This window comes from Lontra canadensis, unplaced genomic scaffold (assembly GCF_010015895.1).
Source record: "Lontra canadensis isolate GAN:19392208 unplaced genomic scaffold, GSC_riverotter_1.0 scaffold23, whole genome shotgun sequence".
NCBI classification, from domain to species: domain Eukaryota; kingdom Metazoa; phylum Chordata; class Mammalia; order Carnivora; family Mustelidae; genus Lontra; species Lontra canadensis.
The window spans coordinates 5,986,364-5,999,480 of NW_022631017.1; the positions used below are offsets into that span (position 1 = coordinate 5,986,364).

At 44.0% G+C, this 13,117-nt stretch overlaps 1 protein-coding gene across 3 annotated transcripts in view; it reads right to left on the reverse strand.

The window, feature by feature from the left end:
* Positions 1-293: 293 nt before the first annotated feature.
* Positions 294-13,117, reverse strand: part of BICRAL (BRD4 interacting chromatin remodeling complex associated protein like) — a 93,626-nt gene continuing 80,802 nt past the window's right edge. For all 3 annotated transcript variants that reach the window (XM_032862155.1, XM_032862156.1, XM_032862154.1), the window contains 5 exons: positions 12,624-12,685; positions 11,484-11,629; positions 10,420-10,514; positions 8,512-8,614; positions 294-4,201 (listed from right to left, as the gene is read on the reverse strand). In XM_032862155.1, coding sequence (XP_032718046.1) covers positions 3,414-4,201; positions 8,512-8,614; positions 10,420-10,514; positions 11,484-11,629; positions 12,624-12,685 — 1,194 coding nt within the window. In that variant the 3' untranslated portion in view covers positions 294-3,413. The remainder of the gene's footprint in view (positions 4,202-8,511; positions 8,615-10,419; positions 10,515-11,483; positions 11,630-12,623; positions 12,686-13,117) is intronic.

Genomic DNA, 13,117 nt, shown 5'->3' on the forward strand with positions numbered 1-13,117 from the left:
ACTCAGAAGGGGCTCAGGGGGCTGATTTTGCACACAAGGTTACAGACGTATTTCTCAATGGATCCAATGTGTGAATCCAGACAGAAACATGTACATGACTAACCTTCCTCACTGACCAACCCTGTTGGATCTGAAACTGTTTGGAAAGGCCGACCAATTACACTCCTAACCCCTCACTAGTTAGGCTCCTGTTTGGGAACGATAAATCTATTTCAGTTGAACTCCCACTGAACACTTACCCTTTTCTTCTGGGGAAAGAGCCATTCCTATTTGCAAAATCAAGACAATCACAGTTGCACATTTTCCCAAATCTTTGGCTGTATTGCAATGGTTGTTTCATTTCGTAATCTCCAACTAAACATTTCCTAACCATGGATTAACAATATAGTTACTGACTGGTTTCTTTTAACAGTATTTATCCAACATAACAAAATAAACTGCAATTTGTTATACTTTTTTTTACAAAACATTTTATAAATATTTTTACAAAATGTATACAAAGCAATTTCAAGTGAGACATACTATACAAATGAAGGTATTTAAGCAAATAAAGCCCACACCACACTGACAGTGAGTGACGCGTCCTCTATAAGTCAAGTCAGTCTGTAAGGCCTCCCTAATCTAACAAAATCTACTAAATTCTTCAGAGCTAAAATAGTTCTTTTTCGTAATTGCCAGTTTTTAAAATTTGCTTTATCTTTAGGCAGTACTTAAGGACACAGAAAATCAAATGCTTAATAACAAATGCACACTTTTCCACAACAACAGAAAAAAAAAAAAAGAAAATGATTTTTGTTACTGAGTACAAGTAGTTCTAAAACTTAACCTTGACTAATGAACCTGAACAACTGAAAGTTGGCCGTCCGAGGCGGAGCTCCCTTACCCTTTGCCAGAGGGGGCTCGACATGCGAGTTATGACCCATGTGCGCATAACCTAATCACAGGAGTAAAATACATTTTCGTAATCTTCATTTGTCATTATCTAGAATCTTTCCTCCATAGAAAGTAAACTTACATACAAGGACACAAAAATTTACAAGTTTCATTTTGGTGAATTAGGCTCTCCGTTTGCTAGACAAGTGTTAGGGTTTGAAAGACCCTCTGAGATGGTATTTAGAAAGGCAGGGGTTGGGGTAGTAGGGGAGGATAGGGAAGAAGAGGAGGTGACAAATGTACATGAAGTTTATATTTTCTCTTAAGAATTCCACTGATTGGCAGTAATTAATGTAACCCATTAGTTGCCTACGTGAAGGCTTCCAGGTAGAGAGTTCCACAATGAGAAGAATTTGATTAGGAAGGACCATCTTTAAGTCTTGCTAGGAATGAGGGGAGCATGAGTCCTAAGAGAAGAAGAGCCTACGAAATCATGGGGTTCAGGGCAGAGTGTTATCCCAGGGCTGCCCAAACAGAAAGTTCCAACTGGCAATACCAACTTATCCTTCTAATATGTTACAATACAGGAAAAAGGGGAAATCTGCAACTTGGACATTGGCACAAATAAGGAAAAAATGGGAACCCTAAAATGGCCCAGATTTTCCAAGTTCTATTGGCTGGGGTGGGGGTGGGGGGACAAAGACAAGGTACTTTGCTTTTATGAAGACTGGCTGTCTGAGGGGGCTCCTTTGAGGGCAGTGCGGGGGACAGAGAGGGACAGGGAGAGTCTGGGTCTTCTGCTGCCATGTTTTCCAATAATCAGAAGCCTTCCTTTCCATCGCAGGCCAATCTGGAGAAGAAGCACCCAACATGATGACAATGGGGGTCATCCCTGTTCTGGCAACACCAGAAACAGATGCTGGCACCATGCGAGAGTGGAGACCAACGGGTGCACCTCTAAAGCCAGAGAGATCAACAGAATAAATGAGAGTGCACGCACATGGGAGGAAGAGTGGGTGTGTCCACACTGTCACCAGAGTGAGCTCTGGATCTGAACAGCTCCGGTACTCGCAAGCACGCGTGGAGGAGGGCACGTATGAAATACCGTTATGTTGCCTTCCCAACGATGGGAGAGACCGGCTGGTTACAGTGACGCTGAGGATGAAGGGAACAGCAGAGATGGGATGACTGGGGACAAGAACACAAGGAAGGAAAATGGGAAAAGCTCCCTGAAAAGAAATATAAATAAAGCAGTAAGTCATGTTCACTAATATGAACACGGGCCACACACAGACCATGACAGGGCATGTCCTTTGGCTCTCAAGTGGGAATCCCGTGTCTCAGATCTTTTCTTTCAGTGGGGGGGGCTGGCTGGTTACTTTGGTTTGTCTGTGTTTTGGTAATGATTGCTGCCGGGGGGCGGGGGGTGACTACTGTTCTCAGACAAGAAGCATAAACAAGGCCAAAGTCCCCCTAAAGTTTAAACTGAAAAACTACAACACAGTTTTCGAACGAAAGTGCTTTGGACGCTTGGCTGTTGGTGGGAGAGGGGGGTGGAGAGGTTAAATGAAAGGAAACCCAGCAACAAACAAAAACATACAGCATATGTTGACTATATCCAATTAGAAAATGCAAAACGCTTGTTTTTTTTTCTCAATAGTTCACATATATATGCTTTTACATATATACATATTATAATTCCTCAAGGCTCTATCCCGGCCTCCCCTGTACACTGTGCCACTTAACTGGTTTCCGTTTTCCTTTATTTAGCCTGGTGAAATGATCTCAAGTCATGCTGTTGCAACTAAGAACAGAGCATTCCCTAGATGAAACTCAACACGCATTGGCTGAAAAGCATGAGGCTTTGCTCTGGGAGCGTCAGAAAAGCACTTGAACGATGAGCAAGGAAGCCCTGCACGTGCCCTGCTGGTGTGCTACTGGCTGCTTCTTGAGGGGGGTGGGGGGGTGCTGCGGCGTCCCCGGCAGAGCAGCCGGCAACTCACCGCTCAGGGATGGCTGAGGGGGCATGAGCCGGTGGTCCACCCTCCCGACGACGACGACAACAGACCCCAAACGGCAACATTTGGAGATGCGGTGGGATATTCTTTAAAAAGTAGCTTCTATCAGTCCTGTTTGATTTTCTTTAATAAGTCTGTTCGTTTCAAATGACTTATGATTGTCAGAATTTTACCCAGGGCCAAGTGTACTGTGATCTAAGCGAGTTAACGGTGTTTTGTTTCGTTTTAAATTAAAACACGTAAACAAACACAGAAATGACTATAAGCACTTTCGTAACACTTGAAATGTGTCGGGCCTATCAGACTGCTCTCTAACAAGGATTCGTTTCGCGAAGGGATCTCCCTGTAACCACAACGAGTATTGCTCTGAAACAAAGAATGGGATCAAGATCAGAAAGAACAACCTGTGATGAAAGATCAAGCAGGCTGGAGACAGGAGACTGCTTCCATTTGCTTTTGCCAGGAAAGAACGTGACTTGTCCGGGGCGGGGTCTCGGGGCGGGTAGGGAAGGGCTGTGGCTATTAACACTCCAGGATACTATTTACAGCTGCTTCTAAAATGGAGTCAGTTTCTACAATGCCTTCACTGTGGTCCGGGATGAACTTTTCCAGGCAGTTTTCCTGCGAAGCCATTGGAGAAAAGTTGGGGAAATCTAACTCAACCGAGCCACTAACCGCGGGGTCACTCTGGGGCTGCCGCCCAGCCTTTTTGAGTTCCAAGATGTTCTTAAATGTTGTTTCTAAACTCTTAGTGAGCTGCAGATCTGGCTGGGGCTCGCCCGACCCTTTCATGATGTCTGTGTGTAAAACTTCATTCTTTGGAGAATTCCTCAGAGTTTTGTCCTGGAAGGAATTGTTACACGTCATCTCCAAGTGAGAATCTGCTAGGATACTGGAGAGTTTGCTCTCAGTTCCATGATCCGCTCGGGATGAGGTTTTCCGGGGCCCTTCGGGGCCGGGAGAGCACTCGCTGGCCTTCAGGGATTCTCTCCGGCTGCCTTTCTCCTCGGATGCACTCCGGTACTGAGCTAAGCCCGCCTTATCAAATTTCAGTGCTCTGCCGAGGCATTCAGTTTTTTTAGAAATGTTTCCTTCTGCGGAGACCACAATGTGATTAGGCACTAGATGAAATTGGTCATGATTCGTTGGTTCTGCCAGGCCTGGTTTGGCTCGGTCTCGGCCCTGGGCCTTGGCCGTCAGGTGTAGAGAGCTGGCGGCTTTGCTGCCGTGCTGGTCACTCCGGCCAAACTGGGTCTCGGGAGCAGCTTTATCAAGTTTGAAGGAACAACAGAAATCAGCCTGAAAACCCTCTGGAAATGGGAACAAAAAGAACACTGAGTGAACTCGGCAGGAAGGACTCTACAACAGAGCCCCCAGTGGGTCAGGTGCAAACCCAGCCCAGCCCAGTGAGCCAGTGCCTCGTGTCCAGGAATGTGCAGGGGCACAACACTTGAAGGGGCTTCCTGGACAGTAGCCGAGGCTTCCTGGACAGTAGCCGGGGCTTCCAGACAAGAAGCTTAACCTCTTTGACCAGGAAGATACCTGGTGACAAATGGGAAAACCAGATGGGCCAAAAGCTCCACTTTGTCTTGATTTCTTAGTGTTCTCTCTCTTTTTTTTTTTTTTTTTAAAGTTTATTTACTTATTTATTTAAATAATCACTACATCCCACCTGGGACTTGAACCTACAACCTTGCCATCAAGAGTCGCATGCTCTACCGATTGAGCCAGCCAGGGGGCCCTCTTAGTGTTATCTTTAGCTAGTTTTTTTTTTTTTTTTTTTTTTTTCCTTTAATTAATGGCTGCTGGGAAACAGTCTGAAAACAGAAATTCGATGCTAGTAGAGCTGGGTTTCTCCTTTGGAGCAGAGGGCCCTGGAATGAGGCTTTAGGTCAGGGGTGGGAGTGGACACAACTGCTTGTCTTTGAGCAATGGCATTTGGGTCCCTGCGGACACGTGTGAGAGGACCAGGCGTTATAAAGCTGCACTTTGCCAGAAGCACAGAACAGCCAGTCGACACACATCCAGAATGGTATGTGCTTGGAAGGTCAATGGCATGTGCAGTAACCGGGTCTATGAATGAGCCCTGCACTGTGCCAGGCCTGAGGTGCCCAGGATGGCGAGAGAAATGTTAGGATTGGGGAGGTTGAGGGCACAGAGGCAACCTGCTGTTACAGAAGAGCAGAAGAGGTGTAAGAGGGCTCTGATGACACCTGTAAAACCAAAATGTGAATTTCTTCACCGAATCACAAAATGTGAGATGTAGGGAACACGGCTTTGACACCTAAAAAGAAGACTCCACCCAACAAACACCGGCTGTGTGGGCATAATGCACAGGGGGATGAAGCCCACCTAGGTCCTCGGGATGCTGGGACAAAGCACGAGGGTTTATCTGTAAGTCCAATTCATTGTAAGGCAAGAGGAGCCCGCAGGTTCTAGGATAGAGGGACAGAAATATATCCTACATTGTTCCCTTTCTTTTTGGAAAGATCTGAGGATTCTCAGAGCTGCATGGCATTTCTTTAAGACCTTTCCTTTAGACTGAGTGTAAGGATCATTTCTTCTTTTTAGAGATTTCATGAGCCACACCAAACATAAGGCAGAATCTTGATATCTAAGAATCAAGTTACAGTAATGGAAATAAAGTCACTGAAAAATAATAGTCTAACAGTAGGGGGATGGTTTATTTTATTTATCTTTTTACAACATTAATTTATTTATTTGTCAGACAGGGGGAGACAGAGAGAGACCATGAGCAGGCAAAGGGAGAAACAGGCTCCCCGCTGAGCAAGGAGCCCAATGCCGGGCTCAATCGTGACCTAAGCCAAAGGCAGACTCTAACAGACCCAGCCACCCACGTGTCCCTAGGGGAATGGTTTAGCTAAATTCTTAAATTAATGTATTAAAAACTGATTATTATTTTGAAGACTCTAGCAAGTGCTAAGAGCTTCAGATGTGTTAAATGCAAGAAAATTAGAATAACAAAATCATATCTAGCATATGATTATAACTATATGTAAAGGATGTATGCAAATGGGAACCAAAACTGGAAGAAAACTGGGAGAAATAAGAACTTTTTGTTTATAGGATGGTGCAAGTATGGGTAAAATTTATACTCCATGAATTGTTATAATGTTATTTGATTTAAAAAATATTAAAGGCCAGAAAAAATGAGGAATTTAAAAAAAAAGTGTTTTTTTTGTTTTTAAATATTTATTTGTCAGAAAGAGAGAGAACACAAGCAGGGGGAATGGCAGGCAGAGGGCGAAGCAAGCTCCCTACTAAGCACGGAGCCCAGTGTGCAACTCAATCCCAGGACCCTGGGATCATGACCTGAGCTAAAGACAGACGCTTAACCAACTGAGCCACTCAGGCATCCCAAGGAGGACTTTTTTAGAAAAGATATTTATTTATTTATTTATTTATTTGAGAGAGAGAAAGAGAGAGAGCATGAGAGCGGAGAGGGTCAGAGGGCGAAGCAGACTGCCTGCTGAGCAGGGAGCCCCATGTGGGACTTGATCCCAAAACCCAGGGATCATGATCTGAGCGGAAGGCAGACGATTAACTGACTGAGCCACCCAGGTGTCCATATTTTTATTTTTTAGAAGATTTTATTTATTTATTTGAAAGAGAGAGAGAGAAAGCACAAGCGGGGGGAGGGACATTGGGAGAAGGAGGGAGAAGCAGACTCTGCTAAGCAGGGAGCTCTACATGGGGTTCAATCTGAGTCAACCAAGCCCCCCAGGAGGATCAGTTTTATTTTACTTTTATTTTTAAATTTTAATTTATTTTTAATTAAAATTTTTAAAAGATTTTATTTGAGAAAGAGAGAGAGAGAATCAGAGTGAGAGAGCATGAGAGGGGAGGTCAGAGGGAGGAGCAGACTCCCCATGTAGCTGGGAGCCTGATGTGCGACTCCATCCCAGGACTCCGGGATCATGACCTGAGCTGAAGGTAGTCGCTTAGCCATCTGAGCCATTCAGGGACCATTTATTTATTTATTTATTTAAGATTTTATTTATTTATTTGACAGACAGAGATCACAAGTAGGCAGAGAGGCAGGCAGAGAGAGAGAGAGAGGAGGAAGCAGGCTCCCTGCCAAGCAGAGAGCCCGATGTGGAACTCGATCCCAGGACCCTGGGATCATGACCTGAGTCAAAGGCAGAGGCTTTAACCCACTGAGCCACCCAGGCGCCCCCACCCTTAATTTATTTTTAAAATATTTATTTGAGAGAGAGAGAGGAAGAGAGTACACAGAGGGAGAGTAAGAGAGAGAGAGAAGACTCCCCACTGAGCAGGAAGCCCGATGGGGGACTTGATCCGAGAACCCTGAGATCAGGACCCAAACTGAAGGCAGAGGCTCAACCAGGTGCCCTTAGGATTCATTTTTAAAAGGCAGAACATGTTGGGGCAGGCTGAGCATGGAGCCTGCTTAGGATTCTTTCTCCTCCACCCACTGCCTCACGCTTGCTCTCTTTCTCAAACAAAAAAGAAAAAAAAAAAGCACAAAACAAACAAACAAAAAGCCAGCCCATGCAAGAAGGACACTTAGACCCTCTTCTGTCCCCCTGAGAGCAGGAAATAAATCTCCCACATGAAAAGTGCCCTCCCTGTACCAGGAGATAGAGAGACATCCTTATTATCAGAAATAGGGAATTCAGGGCCAAGAAGGTATAGAAACAGCCCATTTCACTTTTCACTAATTTACTACTCCAGCCCAAATTCTGTTTAAAATTCCTTACTAACTGAAGCTCCCAGAGTTATGTCTTCTTTATGCTTTCAACTCCTCACAGATTTATTGTTTGTTTGTCTAAAAAGTATACAAACTGCCTGCCTTGGTCTTTCTTTGGGGTTCAATTTCATTACTGGGTCTCTGTACCTGTGTAATAAAACTTTTTTTCTCTCCTGTTAATATGTTTCATGTAAATTTAATTCCTCCAGCTAGAAAAACCTTGGCCAGAGGAGAATTTCTTCCTGCCCTTTGGTGCAATCAGTGGGAAACTGGCAGGGGGAGAGAAAGGTACTAAACGGAGCATCTTAATTTACGAGCTCGCAGGCAGGGCCCCTAACAAAGCCTTGCACAGGGTAAGACAACTAGATAATTTGCTGAGGCTTACATGCTTCTGGGAAGGCTTCTGATTTAATTTAGTTCTCAAGAACTAGAGAAAGGGGGCGCCTGGGTGGCTCAGTGGGTTGAGCCTCTGTCTTGGGCTCAGGTCATGATCTCAGGGTTCTGGGATCGATGGCATTGGGCTCTCTGCTCAGCAGGGAGCCCGCTTCCTCTCTTTCTCTGCCTGCCTCTCTGCCTGCTTGTGGTCTTTGTCTATCAAATAAATAAATAAAATCTTAAAAAAAAAAAAAGAACTAGAGAAAGAATGACAAGTTTACGTTTATAATGGGGAAAAACAATCACACAACGAACGTGGAATCCCAGCGTGGATTTTCTAGACTACAGACCCCACAGAGTATTCACGCACTGCTCACTCTGGGTTGTTTCTCCCCAGAATGCGTTCTGTACCTTCAGGTTTCCCGCCCAGTGGCGGTTCAGACAGACTCCCCCAGGGCCGGCGGCCTGGAACCCTGGCAGCACCTCCCCTCCATTTTTTCTGACATTTCTTACCAGGATCTACAAGTGCCAGACGCTTGTCTCGGGACAGAGAAGCTCTCTCCTCCTGGTTGAACATTCTGTCGATCATCACCATCTCAGCAGAGGGATTGATCCGCTGAAAACAAGACAATCTGGTCATTTCAGATACCTTTTAATGAAGTGCACCCATCCCACTCCGTCTTTGAAACTAACGAAGCGAACAGACATGAAGATTTGGTGTCTAGGTTCTAGTCACGTCCCATTTAGCTCCATTTATCCTTGTCACGTAAGGATGCATTTTTTGAAATTGTAATTTTGGGGAAAAGGTGATTTACACTGATTAATCGAGAGGATGTGAAAACTAGGCCTGCCTCCCTTGCTTCCCCCGCCTCTCTCTGCAGGTACCCACACCGAGCAGTTTAATAGGCTCTGCACAAAGTGGTTTGATGCGCACAAAGTGGTTTGATGCGCACAAAGGCACTGACGTTCTTCTCTGTATCTGTATCTAATCTGACGTATCTTATTTCCCCTCTGCTTAGTAATATGTTAGAGATCTTTTCATGAGGATGACATTTTTCTTGATATTCTACTATGACTTCAATGTGTTTTTTAGAAGGCTTTCCGTAAAATTATTTTTTGCTGTACGGAAATGAAGCTTAAATTATATTTGTGAGTCTTATTTAACATGAAAATTCATAGCAGATATAACTTGACCAAGTAAGTGGTCCTTTCCTAAAAAATGGTAAGAGTTAAGTCTTTTTAATATCTCATTTTTTTTCCTGAAGTGGTTATCAATATAAGAACAACTATTTCAAAGTTTGGAGGCACAATTTAAAGTAAATATAAATTTTATATATATATATATATATAAGTAAACACACACACACACATTTATACTGTATCGTGTAAGTACATAATGTAATTCAACTAAGCTCCCAAGGTATATCTCAAAGCTGATCTTAAATTGGAAACTGCCTGTAAGAGGTCAGTTTATAGGTGAAAGCCTGTATGATTTCAGAATTGCTTCTAAAATCTCAGAATAGGGGGCACCTCTGTGACTCAGTGGGTTAAAGCCTCTGCCTTCGGCTCAGGTCATGATCCCAGGGTCCTGGGTCCGAGCCCTGCATCGGGCTCTCTGCTCACTGGGGAGCCTGCTTTCTTTCCTCTCTCTGCCTGCCTCTCTGCCTACTTGTGATCGCTGTCTGTCAAATAAATAAATAAAATCTTAAAAAAAAAAAATCTCAGAATAGGTTTGGTCTTTCAATCATTTCCTGAGGCATCTTCTTTCTCTAATTAACTGGTGCTTTAAAACTAAGTTAGTTTCTCTTTGGGATGATGAAAACTTTTTGGAATTAGACTAGTGGCTGATGGCTGCAAAACCTTAGGAACATACTAAAGACCATCAAGCTGCATATTTTTAGATCATGCATGAACTTTATGGTATGTTAATGATCACTCAGTTAAAAACAAGATAAAGCTAATTTCCAAATCTGTCATCATCTGGGCTTTTCAGATGTTCCTCTGAACAATTTTCCCCACATCTCTGGGCTGGTGAGAGGGAGCTGACGGCATCAGAGTGTGCATGGGGGCTGGGGGCCTCAGATGGTCCTTGTCTGTCCCCTAGCTCTGCTAACTGCTCTGCAAACCCCGTAGCTGCAGGACGTTTGGCAAATTACTTAACCAAAGCCCTGGTTTGCTCATTTAGAACCAGGAGAACCACAGCACTCATCAGGTGTGGGCAATCATGTCAAGTGCAGCGAATGCCAAGTTCGCTTGGCAGGAGGACCAGTCAGGTGGAAGGTTTTCTACAGTCTTCAGTATCTGTGCCTTTGAGATTATGCTGGGAGAATATAATTCCCTGAAGTTTTTTCCTCTATGAATTACTAGCTGTGACCTGGGGGGTTTTAAAAAAACAAATACACTTGGTAGCATGAATTTTACCATGGCATCTTCTAGAAGCAGGCATCTGTATTTGTTAAGCATAGCTTGGGTCCTTTTTAGGAGCTGAGTGGCAACTGTTTCAAATTCATTGTCGACTTTAAAAAAAGAGAGAGAGAGAGAGAAAATGGTAAGAGAGTGCAATCACTCACTAGGTCTTTTCTTTCTCAGGACTGAAATGCATTACTCTTCCATTACTCAAACATGTCTTGTCTGTGACAGTCTTCTTAGGTTAGCTTTCCTTGATTAAGCGTGCTTCTGCACTTTCCCTCACTGTCCACTGTTAGGTGACTGGGGAACTCATCGCAATACTAGCTTATTTTAACTTTAATTAGGAGGCCAAAACCAGAATACTTCTAACATGACCTATAAAAGAAAACCATAAAGCACAGACATGCAATAAATATCAATGAATAGAGAAAATCTGTTATTCTAGATGGGCAAACCTCCACTTCCTTCCAGTGCTATGAGAAACGGGAACAGCTGAACAAGGAAATCCTAGAGTGGGCTGGGCAGACTGGTTTTATGTAAGGACATAAACTAGTTCATGATATCTTACAGGTCACGGTGCTGTGGCTCTGTCCTTTGCCTGCCAGTCTCCAAAGGTTTCCCATTTTCTAGTCACTCCGTGTCTTCACATCCCTGTGTCATGCTGGACCTGGACCCTATTCCCCAGATGCAGGGGACTGACTGGGACTAATCTGCGCTCAGATCAGAGACCGCAGCCAGGTAAGCAAGGCTGGTGGCCGCTGCAGGAGGGGTGAAAGCAGCAGGGGGCAGCATCTGCAGCTGGCCGTCCAAACAACGCTTTGGGTTCAGTGCCCCCCCGAATTGGTCAATAAAATATTCTGACCTCTGGGTATCCCCTCACCGAATATTGAGAAGAGTAAGTCACAACCCTAAACAGGGACCACGGAAATGGAGTAAATTGGGAACAAGTTAGGTCTACAATGAAAGACACGAACATGACCACCATCTGGGAGACACAGGGCTTCTGCTCTTCTGTGGGGCATCTGTACGATGGTCTCTGGTGTCACAGGGGTGCTCTGGGGTGACAGCCTGTTTACCTTTCTTCAAGTCTTCCTCTGTGGGCATGGAGCCCTGGCACACGTGGTAGGACAGGAGCCTCTGTACCGCATCTCTTAGCGATCGGAACTGACTCTTATCGGGTGTCACAGCGTGGGCTTGGTCCCTCTGTAACTGCTGGAGAATGCTTTAAAAGAGGAATTGCCAATGTCAGTGGAGATTCGTGGCAGGAAATCTAATCGTGATGGCTATTTGCATGCAAAGAAAGTCAGACCTACGGAATGTTATTATTCGTAGGACGGTGGTTCCGTGTTTTCTTCAGTTTCATACTTTGTACACCATGGTGGGAGTACAGTTTGGTTGAATTGTCTCCACAGGGGACTCATACTATGACCTTGGCTTCAAAAACATGGTGTTCCCACCAACCCCTCATGTGGGGGTGCTCACACGGATCTTGGTAATGCCTGACCGTTGGCCAGCTAAGTTTATGCTAATATTTCTGTTCCAAACACAGGAATTTATCAAACCACGCTTCTCCGCAGAGACCCTCTGGCCAATCAAAGGGTAATGTGGCATGCTAAAGACAGAGAACTCCTCTCCTTCAGAAAAAACGAGCAGACAGTAGACTCAAACTATAATTGGTACATAGCTGACCCTTTAACAACATGAGGGGGCTGGGGGCACTGACTCCCGACATGGTCAGATATCAGTATATTACCTGACTTTTCCAGAAGTTTACTAAGAGTCTCCTGTTGACTGGAAGGCTTACTGATTACACAGATGACTAATACATATTTTGTACAGTACATTTATTATTCTTACAAAAAAAGCAGCTAAGGAAAACACTATTAAGAAACTCATAAGGACAGATAATACATTTACAGTGCTGTGCTGTATTTATTGGAGAACATCTGCAAATAAGCAGACCTGCAGAGTTCAAATCCATGTTGTTCAAGGGTCACTGTACTTATGGGTCCTAATAGCAGCAAACTGTATCATTATTATTATTATTATCATATATATAATATATAATAATGTTGTAATAAATATTATAGTTATTTTCAAAGTATATTTTTAAAAATATTACATGTATTATTATAACCTGACTTCTGTTGTATAGTGATTAAACATTAGGAACCTAGAGAAATGTTCAAAATGAGTCATTTCCAAGGGTCACTCACAAAGCTCCTTTAGTTAGCTGTTTTGCAGCAGGCCGCTTTTGTCCTCCTGAGTGACCATCCACCTGAAGACAAAACACATCTTTTAGTACTCCCTTCTGTAGAAAAAATATACAGAATACCATTACACATAAAGGACATGACGTTGTGAATATTTTCTTTTCTTTTCTTTTTAAAGATTTTATTTATTTATTTGACAGAGATCACAAGTAGGCAGAGACACAGGCGGGGGGCGGGGAGCAGGCTCCCTGCTGAGCAGGGAACCCGATGTGGGGCTCGATTCCAGGACACTGAGATCATGAACTGAGCCCAAGGCAGAGGCTCTAACCCACTGAGCCACCCAGGCGCCCCGTGAATATTTTCAACTCCATATCAAGAGCATAGTCTAAAAATGCAGAAGTGCCCTGCTAAAAAATAAAACAAGCAAAGCCATAGACCCATGTAGCAAAGTCACACCGTGTCAAGATCATGGGAGGCTGTGCAATTGGTTCCTTGGA